We start from the raw sequence: 15,775 nt of genomic DNA, 5'->3' as shown, positions 1-15,775 counted from the left end.
GGAGCCAGGCCAGGGCGGGAAGAACCACAAGCTCAAGGCAGGAGCAGCCAAGTCACACTCAGGGCCCTGATGAGGCCCCAGGCCTGTCTCTATCAGACACTTCTGCTTAAGACAAGGACGCAGCCCCACCCCCGCCCCAGGCCTGGCCATCCCTCCAGCGGCTCCTTCCACCTCTTCCTTCACGGGAAGTCTCAGCTCTGCAGCCCCCGCTTCCTGACCACCCACCGCTCCTCATCTTGTGCAGTCTGGCTCCCTCCCTGGACGCAGCTCCAGTCCCTGAATGGAGGGGCCTCTGGGTCCATGCTGTCCTTGGCCTTTCTGCAGTGTCCCTCATCGCTGCGGACACTCCCTGCCTGCAGATGTCTGCTCCTTCGGCTGGCTTCCCTCCCCATTTCCGCCCCTCATCAGGACGGAATCTTCCTTCATTTCAAAAACATTCAGGAAGGTCATGACTGCCCAGCACCAGCCCAGCACCTGGCCTGTGCCTTCCCACTTCCTGCCCAACCCCTTTGCCAGTCCCTCCTCCTCCCCCTTCCCCAGGGCACAGCCCTTTCCCTCTTCTCTGTGAGGAAGTCCAACTGCCCCGGTTCAGTTTTAGCTCTGGCGCCTCAGCAGCTGTGAGACCTTGGGCAATTTACTTAACCTCTCTGAACCTATGTTCTGTATCTGTAAATGGGCATAAAATAGTGCTTCCTGCACAAGACAGTAATGAAAAGTCAATGAGATGATGCAGGCAGAGGGCTTACAGTTCGCCAGCACTCAGCAGGTATGATCTGCTACAACTATTACTCCAGCACAGTCAACTTTAACCCTGACCTTTCTCCTAAACGGAGATGGCCCAGGGGCACTTCAACTTCAATATGCCTAAAATGGAGCTCTCCCTCCACCCCTACTGTCTCCCTCAACAAAGGAAACAATGACGCAGAGGGGAGCAGGGCCCCACCGGCCCACAAGGTACACGGACACATATTGGGCAAGAAAGGAAACTGGTTTTTGAGCCCCTGGGATGTGAGGACTTGTTGCCCCACAGTGCGGCCTGGCCTCTCCAGGCCAGTGTGCCACACGGCATCCTGCACCCATCACTCAACATGGGAACCGTCCAGACGGGAACCCCAAGGACCAGCAGCGACGCTGGAGGCAGTGTGGAGGGAGCAGAGAGAGCAGGAAGCTCCAAGGGGCCTGTCTGCAGGGCTGTCCCGATCGCTTCTGGCACCGCTCAGCTGCTCATCAGAGTCTCTGAGGGAACGTGCCCAGGGCAGAATCCACAGGATTCCACACGCCCACGGAGCCTGTGCGGCCCATACAGCACGCCCATCCTGCCCAGCCTTCCCAGTCTGGCCACTACCTGCCTCCCTGACAGCAGCTCCAGGGACAGCCACAGCCACCCCGCTCGTCATCAACGCCTCCAGCAGGGCCCAGAACTTACTCCGTGCTCGGTGATGTCGCCAAATACATGAACGACCAAGACTGAAGGGGGACCAAGTACAGCCTGTGTGCTGTCAGCAGGGGGAGATCAGGCCCCCGCTCAGACCCCCCAAGCCCCTACTGGGAAGCCTGGTGAACACCAGCTGCCCTGGGGGCCAGCCCAAGGCCCAAGGGTCTGGGCTCCGAGACATCTGACGGGAACTCACCCACGTAATAGGAAAGGGTGCGCTTGAGCCGGTCGAAGACAAACCAGCGCTTCTTCCACGATTTAATCTTGCCGCCCATCTTGACCAAGTAGCCGCGGCAGACCTGCCAAGGAGCAGGGGAGTGAAGAAGGACCCAGAGCGGAGCCCCTGGACCCTCTCCTCCCAGAACGGCACCATAAAAGCCATCGCCTGTGCCTGGATTCTGGGGGGCTGCGGCCCCCACTGCTTCAGGCCAGCAAGCACGCCCCGGGACAGAGACCTCCAATGTTAGTGCAGGAACTGGGGCCACTATTCCAAGGGCCCAGGAGGTGCCCAGGCTACGGGGTCCCCTGCCCAGCACCCCGGGGCCCCACAGGCCACACACCTTGCTGCTGAGCACCACGTGCAGACAGGTGTCGACGCCGTGGCCCGAGGACTCGATGTGGGTCTTCAGGTCAAAGTCCTCCTTCCGGATCGGCAGGTAGCGGGTCAGGGGTCGTGCCTGGAAGCAGAGGGCAGCGTCAGCAGTCTTCTCTCTTCCCCGTGTCACTGCCCAGTCCAGGTCCCTTGGCTTCAGTCCCAAACCCTCACTGCTGCCATCACGCCTCCCACCCCCGGGGCTACCTCTCGGGTTTCACAGTGTTTATGACAAAAGCAGAGACCTAGCAGGCCTGCATCGAGGTAGCCCCGGCCTGGGCAAACTACTAAGTGACTCCATGCCTCAGTTTCCCCACCTAGGAGGAAGACACAGCCGTCTCTGCCTTCTCCCTGCCCCTCGTCTCCCTCCTGGGCTGAGCAGAATAAAGCAAGAGGCCTGAGGTGGGCACACTCTGGGAAAGAAAGCCCAACGAACCATCTGGCCTCGGACTTCTCATGGGACCTTGTTTGGATCACATGGCCTCTCTGGGCCTCCCTTTTCCTTAAAAGTTATACATATATATTACTTAAAAGTAATACAAGGGCTTTGAACTAGATAATCATTAAGGTCCATTCCATCTCGAAAATTCTGATAGCAGGGGCGTCTGGGTGGCTCAGTGGGTTAAGCCTCTGCCTTCGGCCCAGGTCATGATCTCAGGGTCCTGGGATCGAGCCCCACATCGGGCTCTCTGCTCAGCAGGGAGCCTGCTTCCCCCTCTCTCTCTGCCTGCCTCTCTGCCTACTTGTGATCTCTCTCTCAAATAAGTAAATAAAATAAAATAAAAAATTCTGATACCAGCTAGACCCCTCAGTCCACTGGAATTTTTTTCTTACTCTTCCTCTACATTAGAAAGGCCAGAAAAGGAAACACCATAAATTATTTAGAGAAAAAACAAAATGCACAGCTTCCAGGAGGTGCTCCCGAAGACGGGCTGTCTGCACCCACTCCCACAGCAGACATGGCTGTCCCTGGAGCAATGTCTAAGCCCCACGGCAGGGGGCGAGGGGACACAGACATGAAGTGGCCACTGATTGAGGCCGGAAAGGGGAACTGGATGCCTGACAGAGATCCCAAGCATCGAGGGAGAACTGAAGAGTTTCTGATTATTTCATCTGTATTTTTTTGAGAGAGAGAGAGGGAGTGTGAGGGGGCGGGAGCAGAAGGAGAGCCCCAAGCCAGCTCCAAACCCAGCGCAGAGCCCGACATGGGGCTTGATCTCATGACCCCGAGATCATGACCTGAGCTGAAACTGAGAGACGCTTAACTGACGGAGCCACCCAGGCACCCCCTGGTTATTTCTTAATTCCCAAACCCAATCCAGGTGGCTACCCCCTTAGAATTCATGTTGTTGCCTCACAGGACGTCAGGGAGCTGTGGTCGCTGGTCACTGTTGGGGAAGATCCCACCGGACCCCTCACACTGGAGCGGAGCTTGTAAGACCCAGCAGGAAGGACTAGCCTGAGTCCCACAGGCTCTCACAGTTGGGGTCCAGGATCTGAGACCAGAGACATCGCAGATCTCCCTACACAACCTAACTTCTCCTTCCGCCTTCAACCGTCCTACTCAAACCTTCTGCGTAAAGAAAAAGCTCAGGGATTCCTGTCCCAGAGCGAATACAGCTCTCTCCCAGAGAGGCAAGCCGGAAGTCAGAGTGACACCATCTGCTGGGAGCGGGGACGCCTGGAGCTGCCAAGTTTGGGGCAGCGAGGGCCAGGACAGCCACGAAATACAGACGCACACACACACGCAGGTCTCTGCTCCTGCGGGCTGAATGAGTCTCAAACAGAATTCTGCTCGTACGGAGCCAACAGCAATCTTTTCCAGAGGACAAGCTGCGTGACCCCATAGGACCAGCCTGGGGCATCCTCAGCCCTCCACAGCCCCGCCCTCAAGCCAACCACCCAGTGCACCCCTTTGCCCACGCACCTGGGAAAACTGTTTCTCCCGCATCTTGACCTCCTTCTCCACCAGCTGCTGCCTCCTGGCGCTCTCGCTCTGCAGCCTCCGTTCCACCTGCTCACGCCGCCTCCGCTCCTCCTCGAGGGCCTGCCTCCGGAGCTCCATCTCCCGCTCCTGCCCCCAAAGCCAGGGGTCAGCGCCCACGGCTGCCCTCTCCCGCCCCTTCCGCCGCCGCCCCTCCTCAGGCTGGGGCAGAGGCTCAGGCAGCACCCACCTCAGGGGGCAGCCTGGCACCAGAGAGCATCACCCCCAAAACCCACCCTCTGCAGGCACCTTGCCAGTCAGGTTAAATGCTTTGACGTGAAACCTCCTGGCTTTGGGGGGTGCCTGGGTGGCTCAGTGGGTTAAAGCCTCCGCCTTCGGCTCAGGCCATGATTTCAGGGTCCTCTGCTTGGCGGGGAGCCTGCTTCCCCCCAACTCTGCCTGCCTGTCTGCCTACTTGTGATCTTTCTCTGTGTCAAATAAGTAAATAAACAAAATCTTTACCAAAAAAAGAAAGAAAGCAAGCAAGCAAGCAAGCTCCTGGCTTCAGATTCAGATCTGCTGCCAGGATGAGCTCTGCAAGCCTGACAAAACCACTTAAACCCCCTCATCCTCTGCCGTCTCATCTGTAAAATGGGGCCGAGCACACCTCCCAGAACATCTCCCAGGTATTAGAGTAACACTTAAATGAGATCATGTAGCTAAATGCCCATCACAGATGCCAGCAGCACGGAAGCGCCGGATAAACGGGGTTCATCACGCTTTACCTGAGCTCCTAGCACACACGCCGCCTGACTTTCCCTAATACTAGGTAGATTCCAAAGTCCCTCCCGAACCACTAAGGCCCTTTGAAAGCAAAATACAAACATTCCTAGTTGAACTTTGAACTTTCTGGGGAAAAAAGACACGAACTTACGGAAGCCATTCTTAAAAAGGTTTAAAAGTCATTATAACAAATCCTCAAACACAGAGCCTGTCCGTGGCGAGTTGTGCCCTCAACAGTGACGACCTTAGCACCATCCGCTCCTGGCTGCCATTTCTCCCCAGCCCCAAACTGACCAGAGTCTCCTTTCTCTCTGTGGGCCAAGCTGCTTCCATATGTGCCCTCCTTCAATGGGAGCACCACTGAGAGGCCTTTTTTTCTAGCTGGCCTAGCGGAGGCCTCCTGCCCCCAGCCCCACTCACCCCTCCAGAGACGCAGAGCGCCCAGCGGGTGAAGACAGAACAGCCTCTGCAGAGACCCCCACAACCCCCTTCCGCAGGCCTGGGCCCCTCAGCCTGGCTGTGCCTGGGACACCGCTCTGGTCCCACCTGTAGGCCTATGGGCAGAAGCCACGGCCTCGCTCTGCCCCACCCCCACCCCCCTGACTTCCCCCAGACCCTCCACCAACACCCCTGCTCTGGCCTGGACACCTGCCTGCTCTTCTAGTCCGACCCCTCAGGCCCCCATTCCCACCTTTCCTGCCCCTGGGGAGACCAGAATCAGTTCCCGTGGTGGCCAAAACACCCCCAAGCCAAACACACAGGGACCAGAAGCCACTGTCCGGGACATGCCTGGCAGTGACCACGCTGCCACCCCTTGTCCTGAGAGCTGGGACACCTGCCATGTGGCCAGGCCTCCTCCACTTGAGGAACATGAACTTTTAAACCCTTTCTCCCTCAAAGGAAGGTCTCGAGGCGCTGGGGGCAGAGAAGCTGGGCTTGCCCGAGCGGGTCCTCCTCACCCTGGACTCCATGAGCCGGTTCTTCTCGGCGTGCGCCTCCTTCAGCATCTTCTCCATCTCCTCAATCTTGGCCACGTCCAGGCCGCTGGCGCTGTGGGGAGAGGGAGAGTGGAGGCATCAGGAGGCCGGAGGTGGCTGGCAGAAGCGGGGCCAGCCCCCCGGGGCAGGTACCTGGACATGTTGTCGGGCGAGCAGGCCGAGTTGCCACCCGTGGAGATGCTGGTCTCCATGCTGTCTGAGCTCTCCAGGCTCAGCGTGTCATAGGCGTGCTCGCCGTCCTCCCCGCGCTCCCGGCCGGCCGGCAGGTGGTGCAGGATGGAGTGGTGCATGAGGGGGGGGAAGCCGGAGGGGCCCGGCGGGAAGGGGGCCGCCCCGTGCAAGGCATCCCACTGGCACTGGGCCTCGGCTGCCGCCTTCTGCTTCAGCTCCGCCAGGCGCCGCCGCTGCTCCTCAATCACCTGCTGTCCTGCGGAGGGTGTGTGGGGGGGGTCACAGCGGGCCCTCTGGGGGACACGGGCAGCATCACAGAGGGACGAGATGAGCCCAGCCCTCGGTCCCCACCAGCTTCCCTAAAGCCCTGCCAGCACTGCGGTCGCCTGCACAACTGGACATGGCCACGTCATGTGGCTTCAGCGCTCCTTCTGCAACCTGGGCCCAGCGGGGCACAGACCCTGCCCGGGCGGTGCCTCCAGCTCACCATCATCACCTGGAGAGCAGGGCAGGACGCATGCACCACCCGCCTGCCAGGGAGGGGAGGGGGAGGGGGCGAGGTCCGTGAGCAGGGTGTCTGTGCAGCGCCCGCAGTGACGCACAAGCAAGAGCGACACCAGCAGCGAAGAAGAGGAGGCGAGGCAGAGCACAGCTGAGGCGGGGGCCAGTCTGGCTCAAGGGGTGCGGCCAGCCAGACACCCCATCACGGCTCAGCCGGGGAGGCCACAGGGGGCCGGGACGGGGCAGCAAGGACCTGCGCGGAACACGTCATGCAGATGCCCAGGTGGGGCCGCCTGACCAAAGCAATGCCCCCAGTGACCACCGCTCTACCTGCTGGGCTGTCGGCTGGGGGGGGCTCGGCAGGAAGCGACTCGCCTGGTGTGGGGGCCCCGGGCAAAGGGTAGGGTAGAGAGACACAGAGGGGATGAGACGAGGGAGAGGCACAGACATGGGCTTTCAGAACAACCAAGATGCACACAGGCAACCAGGCCTCCTGGGTCCCCAGAGCTGGTATCTCAGAGAACCAGCTCTGGAGGCCATCAGGTACCCCACCCCCATCTCCAGACAGGGCGACGTCCACCCCAGCTCAGGCCGACAAGCATCTCCCTTCTTTGCTGAGCTCTCTGGAAGGACTGTACGGCCCCCAGCCCTCAGTCTCTTGATAAATGTCCAGGAAGCTCTTCAGATACTCAATCTAAACGTTTCCTGCACTTGGCTACAACTCCATTAAAGCAAAGAAACACCGTGGCAAGTGTGGTGTAGGGGGCGCGGGGCAGATATCCAGGGCCCCAGGAAAGCAGCCACTCACCCTTCTGCTGCAGGGCAAGCTGGCGCTTGGTCTCGATGTCCTGCAGCGTGGCCGCCAGGTTGCGAGGAAGGCTGCCTGTCCCGTTCTGGGCGAGTAGAGCACTCTGAGGGTGAAGGAATGGAGCACTGGGACCTGGCTCTGGGAAGACCCCGCCTCCCAAAGCTTTCCTGGGTGGCCTTGACCTCTCCCCCGTAGCACACCCTCCCTGTCCCTACCCCTGCCATGCCACACAAGGAGCCCACCCAATGTCCTCAGACCTTTGGAGAGGGGCTCCGGCCCAGGGTAGCCACGCTGAGCTGGGAGGAAGAGGAAGAAGAGCCAGAGGAAGAGGGGAGGGGGCCACTGCGGGTCCGGGGCAAGGGGCTGGTGGCCTCACCATCCATCTTAGAGCGGTAAACCTGGAGGGAAGAGATCCTGCCTGGTCAGCTCTGGCTTCCCCACCGGCTGCCAACCCCAGATCACCTAGGCCAGCTGTGATCCAGGTCCTGCCCTGGCACCAGGACCCCCAGGCCATTTCCAGCAGACAACGGCATTGAACTTCTTGGGCCAGCCCAACCGACAGGTGGGACAGGGGGGACAGGGGTTATAGGCAGCCACCAATCCTTTTCCAGGCAGTTCCTCTCTGGGCCAATTCCCAGCCCCACCCCAGGTCTGAGAGAAGATCCTTGGGAGAAGGCATTCACATCTGTTGGGCAGGGCTATGCTGGAGACCAACAGCAGGTCAGGCTTCCTTCAGGTCCCGCCTGACTGCTAGTAGGCTCTGTGACCTTGGGCTGTGTACCTCCCAGCTCTGGGCCCCAGCTTCCTTATCTGCAAAAGGAGGGAGCGGCACTAGCCAAAGGAACTGTCCAGCTCCCTCCCGCTGAATATGGGGCCTGGAGGCACGAACCCCGAGTCCCAGCACCAGCTCTGCCACTTCCTAGTCGTGGGGATGACTGACTTCTCTGAGCCCCAGTGTTGGCTCTGTAAAAGCAGAGAGTGAACTGCTGATGGTCACATGAATCAAAACACATACAAATCTCGGGGTTCCTGGGGGGCTCAGTCGGTTGAGCATCTGCCTTGGGCTCAGGTCATGATCCTGGGGTCCTGGGATCAAGTCCGCATTGGGCTCCCTGCTCAGTGGGGCGTCTGCTTCCCCCTCTGGCTGCTTCTCCCTCCGCTCATGCTCTCTCTCTCAAATAAATAAAATCTTTAAAAAAACAAACTTCTAACCAGCTGGACATGAAGTACAGCTGCCCCACACACTAGAAGAATCCAACTCCTCCTAAAGGGACATGAAACTCGAGATGAGGCCACAAAGACAGGAGGGAATCTTGAGCGCTGGGGTCCTGGGCACAACCACAGGTCAGCACCCTGACCCCTTTCCCCACCCACTGTCAGCAGCTGGCCACAGGCAGGCCCACGCCCTGCACAGAGACGCTGAGGAGGCCCGGGCACGTCCTCGGGGCTGTCACTTCAGTCTCTGCCCCACCAGTACTGCCCCTGTCTGTCACCCATGGGTAGACCCAGAGAGCAAAATGCTGGCCACACTAGTTCCAGCTGCAAGAGGCCCAAAAGGGCGTCAGGCCCCCCAGACCGAGTGAGAGACTCCAGGCCTGAGGGCGGCCAGGGACAGAGCAAAGCCACGGTCCATCCTAGCATGAGGCACCAGAGCCACCCCAACCTGACCGCTGCTCCTGAAGGTCCTTCTGCTGGACTGGCAATCCTGCATCTCATCCATGCACTCAGAGGCTGACCCTCCAGCTGCCCAAAGTGCCAGGACGGCTGCCCGTGAAGCGATGTCAGAGCCCAGAGGCCCCTTGCTGCCCTGACTTGACTGACCACCACCTCCCCACCCCATCTGAGATGGCGCTGTGTGGCCGCTGGACCGGCAGGAGGTACCCAGAGCAGAGAGAAGCAGGGCTCGGAGAGAGGGGGTTACCTGCAGCTGCCGGGAAGCTTTGGCGGGCAGAGGCGGGGGAGAGGAGCGCAGGGAGGCTGCAGCGGGGCCGGTCCCCAGCCCGGCCATCAGCTCCTGGTACCACTGCTCTAAATCTACAGCAGGGGGCAGCAGCTCCTCCATCTGGAGTGGGGCGCGGGGAGGGGAAGGGAGGGGAAGGTTGGAGAAGAGTAAGGCAGGCCACAATGGGAGGGGGGACAGGAAGTTGAGGGAGAAGGGAAGGGAAGAAGGACAGCGTAAAGAGAAGGAGGAGAAAAACAGTGAGAGAACAGTTGCTGTGAACTCGCCGAGGGCAAAGAGGAACAGTCAGGACACAACTCCCAGACCAGAGACTCGTGCTATGCCAGCCACGATGCCAGCCGGCCAGCGCCAACCGGCATGGAGCGCTCCCGGGGGATGGCCTGGAGCTCAAAGCTGGGAAGCAGGGGTGGGACACAGACACACTCACACACAGCCACACCAGCAGCGCGCCGGGCATGGCAGGAACACACAGACCACCAACCTTGGGTGAAGGCGTGAGAGGAGCGGAGGAGGAAGAGGGCAGCACGGGAGGAAGGCAGGTGGCGGGAACCAGGTCCCGGGAGGCAGAGGCCCAGAAAGGCAGGCCTGGCGCAGGGGCTATGGGCACGGGTGAGGAGCCCCACATCGCCTTTAGCTGCTCAAGCGTCACGTACTTGGGGGCAGGCCAGGATGCGGGAGGGAATACGAGAGGTTAATGGAACTGCGACCCGAGCGCCAGCCCTGCCCATGGGCAAGGGAAGGTAATCACAGGAAGCACACAGCAGCAGAGGAGCTCCGAGCCCCGCAAGGCGAGTCCTCTCAGTTGGCCTGCCCCGCTTTGAGCCACCAGGAGCTGATGCTCCCAAGGCCCCCAGGAAGGGAGGGAACCACTCCCAACCCCCTTATGCCAGCGGCCCTTCTCCCTCACTGTTGAAGAGACCCTGTTGTCCCCCCAAGCCCCACCCAGGCCGGAGGCACCATCTGGGCACCCACGAGGAAGCACCGGTGGGCTCCCTCCGTGGCTGGTACCTCACTGTCAGGCAGGGGCTGGGTGAGCGCACCGGGGGAGGCGGCAGAAGCATGGGGGTCCAAGCGGAAGCACAGCTGGAGAACCTCTGCCAGGCTCACATACTCCTAGGGGGCCCGGTGGGCGGGGGAGGGATGGGCAGAGAAGAGGTTAAAGGGTACAACCAGGTACCCGACACCCAAACTCCATGCCTTGGGGCCATCACTCCAGTCAATGCAAGATCCAGAGCAGGGGCAGGGAGCTCAGTGGCCCACTGTGCCTAGAGACAGCTGTGGCCGGGCGGGGGACCAGAAAAGGGCAGGGAGAATGGTCTGAAAGCTCTTCTTGACTTCTGCCTTTTGAAGCTGCCTGGGCATCCAGGCCCTGCCCCAGGCAGACCCTGAAGGCCCACCCCTGGGTTTGGTCTGGGCTGGGGACAGGAGAAGCCAAGAAGCCTTCCAAGAGTCCACTGAGGATCAGGACCCAGCCCCCAGAGAAGCCTTCTGTCTCTGACACCCTGGGCATCCCCCGTGGGGCACGCACACACACACAGCATGGGCACAGCCACCACTCCCGAGCATCTCCTCGCACATCTGCTGGCACAGGAGCTGGAAGGGGAGGGATGGAGACACCACTAGGGGTGAGCTACATGGGCTCTGAGAGAGAGAGACCTTAGCAGGGAACAGCTCAAAGCCCGAGAAGAAACATGGGCTCAGTGCCCATGGGTTAGTACTTGGAGAGATACTAGCACGTGAGCTTGTGGGGCGGGAGGTCAGGGGCTGGCACAGCCCCCGAGCAGGTCCTCAGCTCCCAGGGCTCCTCTAGGTGCTGCAGGAGTGGCAGGCATCCAGAACGTACGCGGAGTGCACAGGAGCCTGAGCCTGCCCTACCCAGAGGGAGCTCCAGCCTGGTCTCGCTCCTGAGGGCAACTGTCCTCCAAGGGTCAGGGAAAAGGAAAATGAGCTGGGGGGGTCCAGTGGGTTGTGAGAACTGCATGCAGAAGGCATGCAAATTAATATGCAAATCGGTGCTCTGGTTTTGCATGGGCTTCCCAGGCCCCCGCCACAAGAGTGGGATGGCACACTCGCTCAGACTCTCACAAGCTCTGGCCAGAGGGTAACGGCCACACGCCCTGCGGCCAGGCCCTTGGGAGAAGCTGTAGGCAGGAGCTCGGCAAGCAGGCAGGCAGGCAGTGGGCACAGCAGAGCAGGCAGTCAGCTGTGATTACCTCTTGTGCTCTGGGGCAGAGCTGAATGGAAGCAGGTGGGGTTAGGGGAACAGAGGAGGCCGCAGGCTCTGAAGACCCTGGGAAAGGGACCAGAGTCGCAGGCCCAGGCCCCATCTCTGGGGCCTTGGAGATGAGCAGTTCAGCCTACAGAGAGGGTACATGGTGAGGGGCCTCTCCCCTCACACAGCCCAGCCACCCCGCCCCGGGCCTCGGTGGCTCGTGCAGGGAGGCGGGGAAAAGAGCTTGGGAACTGGGGCACGTCCTCATTGGGCCTTACACCCCAAGTGTGCAAGGCCTCAGGAAAGAGCGGCTTAAGGGACGTCAGTGCCCACTTCTCGGCCAAGAGCCCAGCTCTAGACTGAAGCCCAAGGAGCGCCCAGTTCAGGCCCCCTAGAGTCCTGTGCTCCCCATCAAGGGGAGTCTGCCCAGCCCCCACCCTTACCAAACCTGCGGGCTGCCCAGCCTCCCCAGTCAGGCAGCCTGACTCCTCCAGGTGAATTTAATCCCCCAAACGGTAGTATCAGGAAGGTATCTGAAAAGCAGCAGCTGGTAGCCACAGAGGGTCAAATCCCAGACGTCAGGGCCACTCCCACTCAACCTCTCCAGTCTTCGAAAATGTCCCCATACTCAACCCCGGGGCGAAGGTGCCTCCCTGTGGCTCCAGAGCCTCCCAAGAGACCCACTGGGCCTGAAGCTAGGGCTGAGCCCAGCTCGTTACCTCTTTGAGAGTGGACGTGGTCTTCGGGAAGGGCCTGCCTCCTGTGAGCGAGTGGTATCTCCCCTCCAACACAGTCAGTCTTTCCTTCTCCTGCAAACCCCAATGGGCAGAGTCAGCATGGGGTGGGGGGGCACGGCGAGGAGGGAGGGGGAAGGCCAAGGAAGGGGATCCCGCGTGGCTTGCAAAGTGCCCCCCCGCGGCCCCTCCACACCTGTCCCCCACCATCCACCCCAGCCCTGACCCCCCCCACCCCGCCACCCTGACCGGGATACCTTCTGCAGCAGCTGCAGGGAGGCGTTCTTTTCCCGCGCCAGGCGCTCGGACTCCTGCACGGCCTGGGCCCGGATCTGGCCCGCCTGGTTGTCCAGGACTGCCAGACGCTCCTGGAGGACAGGGGAGTGGTCGGTCGGGCCTGGGCGACAACAGGGTTGAGCCCACGGGGAGACCCATGGCTTGGGTGGAGGGCACCAACCAGTTAGTTCTTCCCCTCGGCTTCAACTCACCCCGGGAAAAACTGGCAACTACAGTCAACTCCTCCCCTCAGCCCTGCCTCAACTAGCACCACCTGTGCCATCAGGCTCGCCCGCTAGAAGCCGAGTCCCCTGATGCCCCTGCCCCGCCGTCAACAAGTCCAGAACCCAGGGCATACTGGAGTTCTCCACCTGCCCCCACGCCCACCGCCACCCCCCAAGTCAGCTGCCTTCCCAGCTGGGACCTCTTCACCAGCCTCCTGCTCCCACTCTCTTGACTGTCTGGTGCACCCCCCTACCCCCCTCCCACAGCCACAAACACCTTCTTAAAATGGCTTTGGAGCTTTGTTTTTGTTTGCTTCTCTAAATTTTCTAATGCTTCTAAAAATATATACGTATTACTTGAATTTTTTTTTCTTAAACCCACACATAAGGTTAGGTCACTCCTCTCCCCAAAATCTTTGGAGTGACTCCTCATTACTCACAGGCCAGAGCAGTGACTCCAAAGCCGGCATTTGGGGGCTCCCAGAACGGGGCCTACACTCTTCAGCCCCCGAGTCCCCCCAGCCTGGCTGTGGGGTACAGTAAGCTGTGCAGCCCCATGCTCTCAGGCCTTCCTAACACCGCCCCCCTCAGTGCAGCAGAGCAACCCCGACTTTCCACCGCTCAGAGCTCGCTTAGCTTCGAAGGCCAGCTGAACGCTACCTTCTCTCCCAACACCTTCCTCAAACACCACTCAATTTCTCGGCTCCTCCCGCTGTGCTCAGATGACTCTATAGCGCCCTCTGCCTCATACTACTGGTACTTGTCAACACGTGTCTCCATCACCACCCCGCCCCCTGCTGTCGCAAGGGCAGGGTCACTGTTCCCATATCCCCAGCAGGGCTTAGGCCAGTGCCTGACTCAACAACCAGGTGCTAAAAGGAAACAAAAAGAATAACATGAGAGAGAAGGATGGGGGTGGGAAAAAACGGGCTGGGTTAATCCCAGGAGGGCTTCCTGAAAGAAGTGGCCTTAAACCAACACCATTAAGAATTAAAACCTCAGGGCGCCTGGGTGGCTCAGTGAGTTAAGGCCTCTGCCTTGGGCTCAGGTCATGATCCCAGAGTCCTAGGATCGAGCCCCGCGTCTCGCTCTCTGCTCAGCGGGGAGCCTGATTCCTCCTCTATCTCTCTGCCTGCCTCTCTGCCTACTTGTGATTTCTCTGTCAAATAAATAAATAAAATCTTTAAAAAAATTTTTTTAATTAAAAAAATAAAAAGTTAAAACCTGAAAAACCTGAACGAGGAGGGAGGGTAGAAGGGAGCTGCCCCAGAACTGAGATCAGCCCAGGGGGTAATCTCCACAGCAAGATCTGTTGTTTACTGAGAAACTGTTAGTACCTAAGAACTCTGCATTGTTACCTCATCTAATCCTCTTTTGAGGCAGGTTCCTTTACACCCATCTTACAATTAAGAACACTGACATAGGGGTGCTGCCTGGGTGGCTCAGTGGGTTAAGCCTCTGCCTTCAGCTCAGGTCATGATCTCGGGGTCCTGGGATCAAGTCCCGCATTGGGCTCCCTGCTAGGCAGGGAGCCTGCTTCCTCCTCCCTCTCCCTCTCTCTCTCTCTCTCTCCCTCTCTGCCTACTTGTGATCTCTCTCTGTCAAATAAAATCTTTAAAAAAAAAAAAAAAAAAAAGAACACTGACATAGGGGCACCTGAGTGGCTCAGATGGTTAAGCATCTGACTTCGGGTCAGGTCATGATCTCAGGGTCCTGGGATCGAGCCCTGCCTCGGGCTCTCTGTTCAGTGGGGAGCCTGCTTCCTCCCTCTCGCTCTACCCCTCCCCCCACTTGTGCACACACGTGCCCACACTCTCTCAAATGAATAAATAAAATATCTAAAAAAAAAAAAAAAAGAACACTGGTATATTTAGGAGCTAAAGAGTGCTAGAGCTGGGATGAGACAGAATCTGTCGGGACTCCAAAACCAGTTCTCTGAACTACCACTCTGCCTCACAGCGGAGATGACAGGGGAGCACTGGACGCCAGGACAGACGGAGTCTGGCATGGGTGGGACACTGGGAGCTGAGGAAGGAGGGAGGCTGAGCAGGTCAAGAGAAGGCAAAGGGAAGAATGTGACCCCCCAAGTCTCAGTGGCTGAGCTTGGTTCCCAGAAGCCAACATGAGCACGGGGAGGAGAGAACAGGGGTCCAGTTCCACTGACCCCTCCCAAAGTCCCTGGAGCTTACACCCACCAGGACCTCAAAGGGATGGGATGAGCTGATGTAGGGCTCTCTGCTGCATCCTCTCCGAAGGGAAAAGGAAGAGGCTGGGGGAGGGCCAGCCCCTGACCCCAGGGCAGTACAGCGTAAGGAAGAGAGATTTCCAGGCCAGGCAGGTCTGGGGTCCGATGCTGACTCTGAAGCTTATAAGCTGAGGTGTGGGGCAGACATGGGGCTTCTTGGAGCCCTTGTTTCCTTGTCTATGAAACGAGGATAAGAGCCCTGGCCTGTGAGACCATCGTGAGGTTGGCATAAGCTAACCCAAGAAAGCCTCCTGGCACACACCCTCATGTCAGGAAATGCTCGCTTCCTTCCTTCCTTCCATCTGTCTTGCATCCAGAAGCAGTTGCATTTGGAAGGCAGAGAAACTCAGGGAGAGGGGCAAGGGATCTGGGCGCAGGGGGAGGTCCAGAAGCTCCCCACATACCACCAGGCTCAGGCTAGCCCTCAAGACGCCAGCCTCCCCTGATCTCCCTGCCCTCACCTCCCGCCCACTCACTTCAGCTGTCTCAGCCGCAGGCATGTGAGCTGCCAACCATCCTCCCTATTCTCCTCCCTGATTTAACAGCTTCCTCCTCCCAAATGTATTACACACACACACACACACACACACACACACACACACACACCCCTGCCCCATCGCCCTGTTCTGGTCTGGCTGAGAGCAGGAGCAGAGGATCACTGCCTCTGGAGCTCCAGAACCCGTGAGGACACCATCCACAATCCCCTTGCTTTCTGGCTCAGCAGAGCTAAGGCTGAGCCATAGCTGGAACCTAGAGGATAGGCTTCCTAAAACCCCTGGCTGGGTCAGTGTCCAGATCCCAGATCCTTGTATGTTTCCCAGCACGCCCACCAGACAGAGAGACCTGCAAGGGCAGCGGCAAGCCTCCCCCAGCCTCCTCCTCCCCCGTCTGAACCTCTCATTTCTCTGCCCA

At 59.4% G+C, this 15,775-nt stretch overlaps 1 protein-coding gene across 23 annotated transcripts in view; it reads right to left on the bottom strand.

Moving 5' to 3' along the window:
- The window catches only part of PHLDB1 (pleckstrin homology like domain family B member 1), a 45,512-nt gene that overhangs the window by 4,574 nt on the left and 25,163 nt on the right, over positions 1 to 15,775 (bottom strand). For 11 of the 23 annotated variants that reach the window (XM_059182494.1, XM_059182460.1, XM_059182419.1 and 8 more), the window contains 13 exons: positions 12,376 to 12,486; positions 12,104 to 12,193; positions 11,386 to 11,529; positions 9,654 to 9,824; positions 9,134 to 9,274; positions 7,470 to 7,610; positions 7,213 to 7,315; positions 6,735 to 6,779; positions 5,865 to 6,159; positions 5,694 to 5,784; positions 3,955 to 4,101; positions 1,996 to 2,112; positions 1,632 to 1,734 (listed from right to left, as the gene is read on the bottom strand). In XM_059182494.1, coding sequence (XP_059038477.1) covers positions 1,632 to 1,734; positions 1,996 to 2,112; positions 3,955 to 4,101; positions 5,694 to 5,784; positions 5,865 to 6,159; positions 6,735 to 6,779; positions 7,213 to 7,315; positions 7,470 to 7,610; positions 9,134 to 9,274; positions 9,654 to 9,824; positions 11,386 to 11,529; positions 12,104 to 12,193; positions 12,376 to 12,486 — 1,699 coding nt within the window. The remainder of the gene's footprint in view (positions 1 to 1,631; positions 1,735 to 1,995; positions 2,113 to 3,954; positions 4,102 to 5,693; positions 5,785 to 5,864; positions 6,160 to 6,734; positions 6,780 to 7,212; positions 7,316 to 7,469; positions 7,611 to 9,133; positions 9,275 to 9,653; positions 9,825 to 11,385; positions 11,530 to 12,103; positions 12,194 to 12,375; positions 12,487 to 15,775) is intronic. The other 12 variants (XM_059182476.1, XM_059182513.1, XM_059182524.1 and 9 more) reach the window with 6 other exon arrangements.

This window comes from Mustela lutreola, chromosome 1, assembly GCF_030435805.1.
Source record: "Mustela lutreola isolate mMusLut2 chromosome 1, mMusLut2.pri, whole genome shotgun sequence".
Lineage (NCBI taxonomy): Eukaryota > Metazoa > Chordata > Mammalia > Carnivora > Mustelidae > Mustela > Mustela lutreola.
This window is presented reverse-complemented; position numbering and strand designations above follow the sequence as displayed.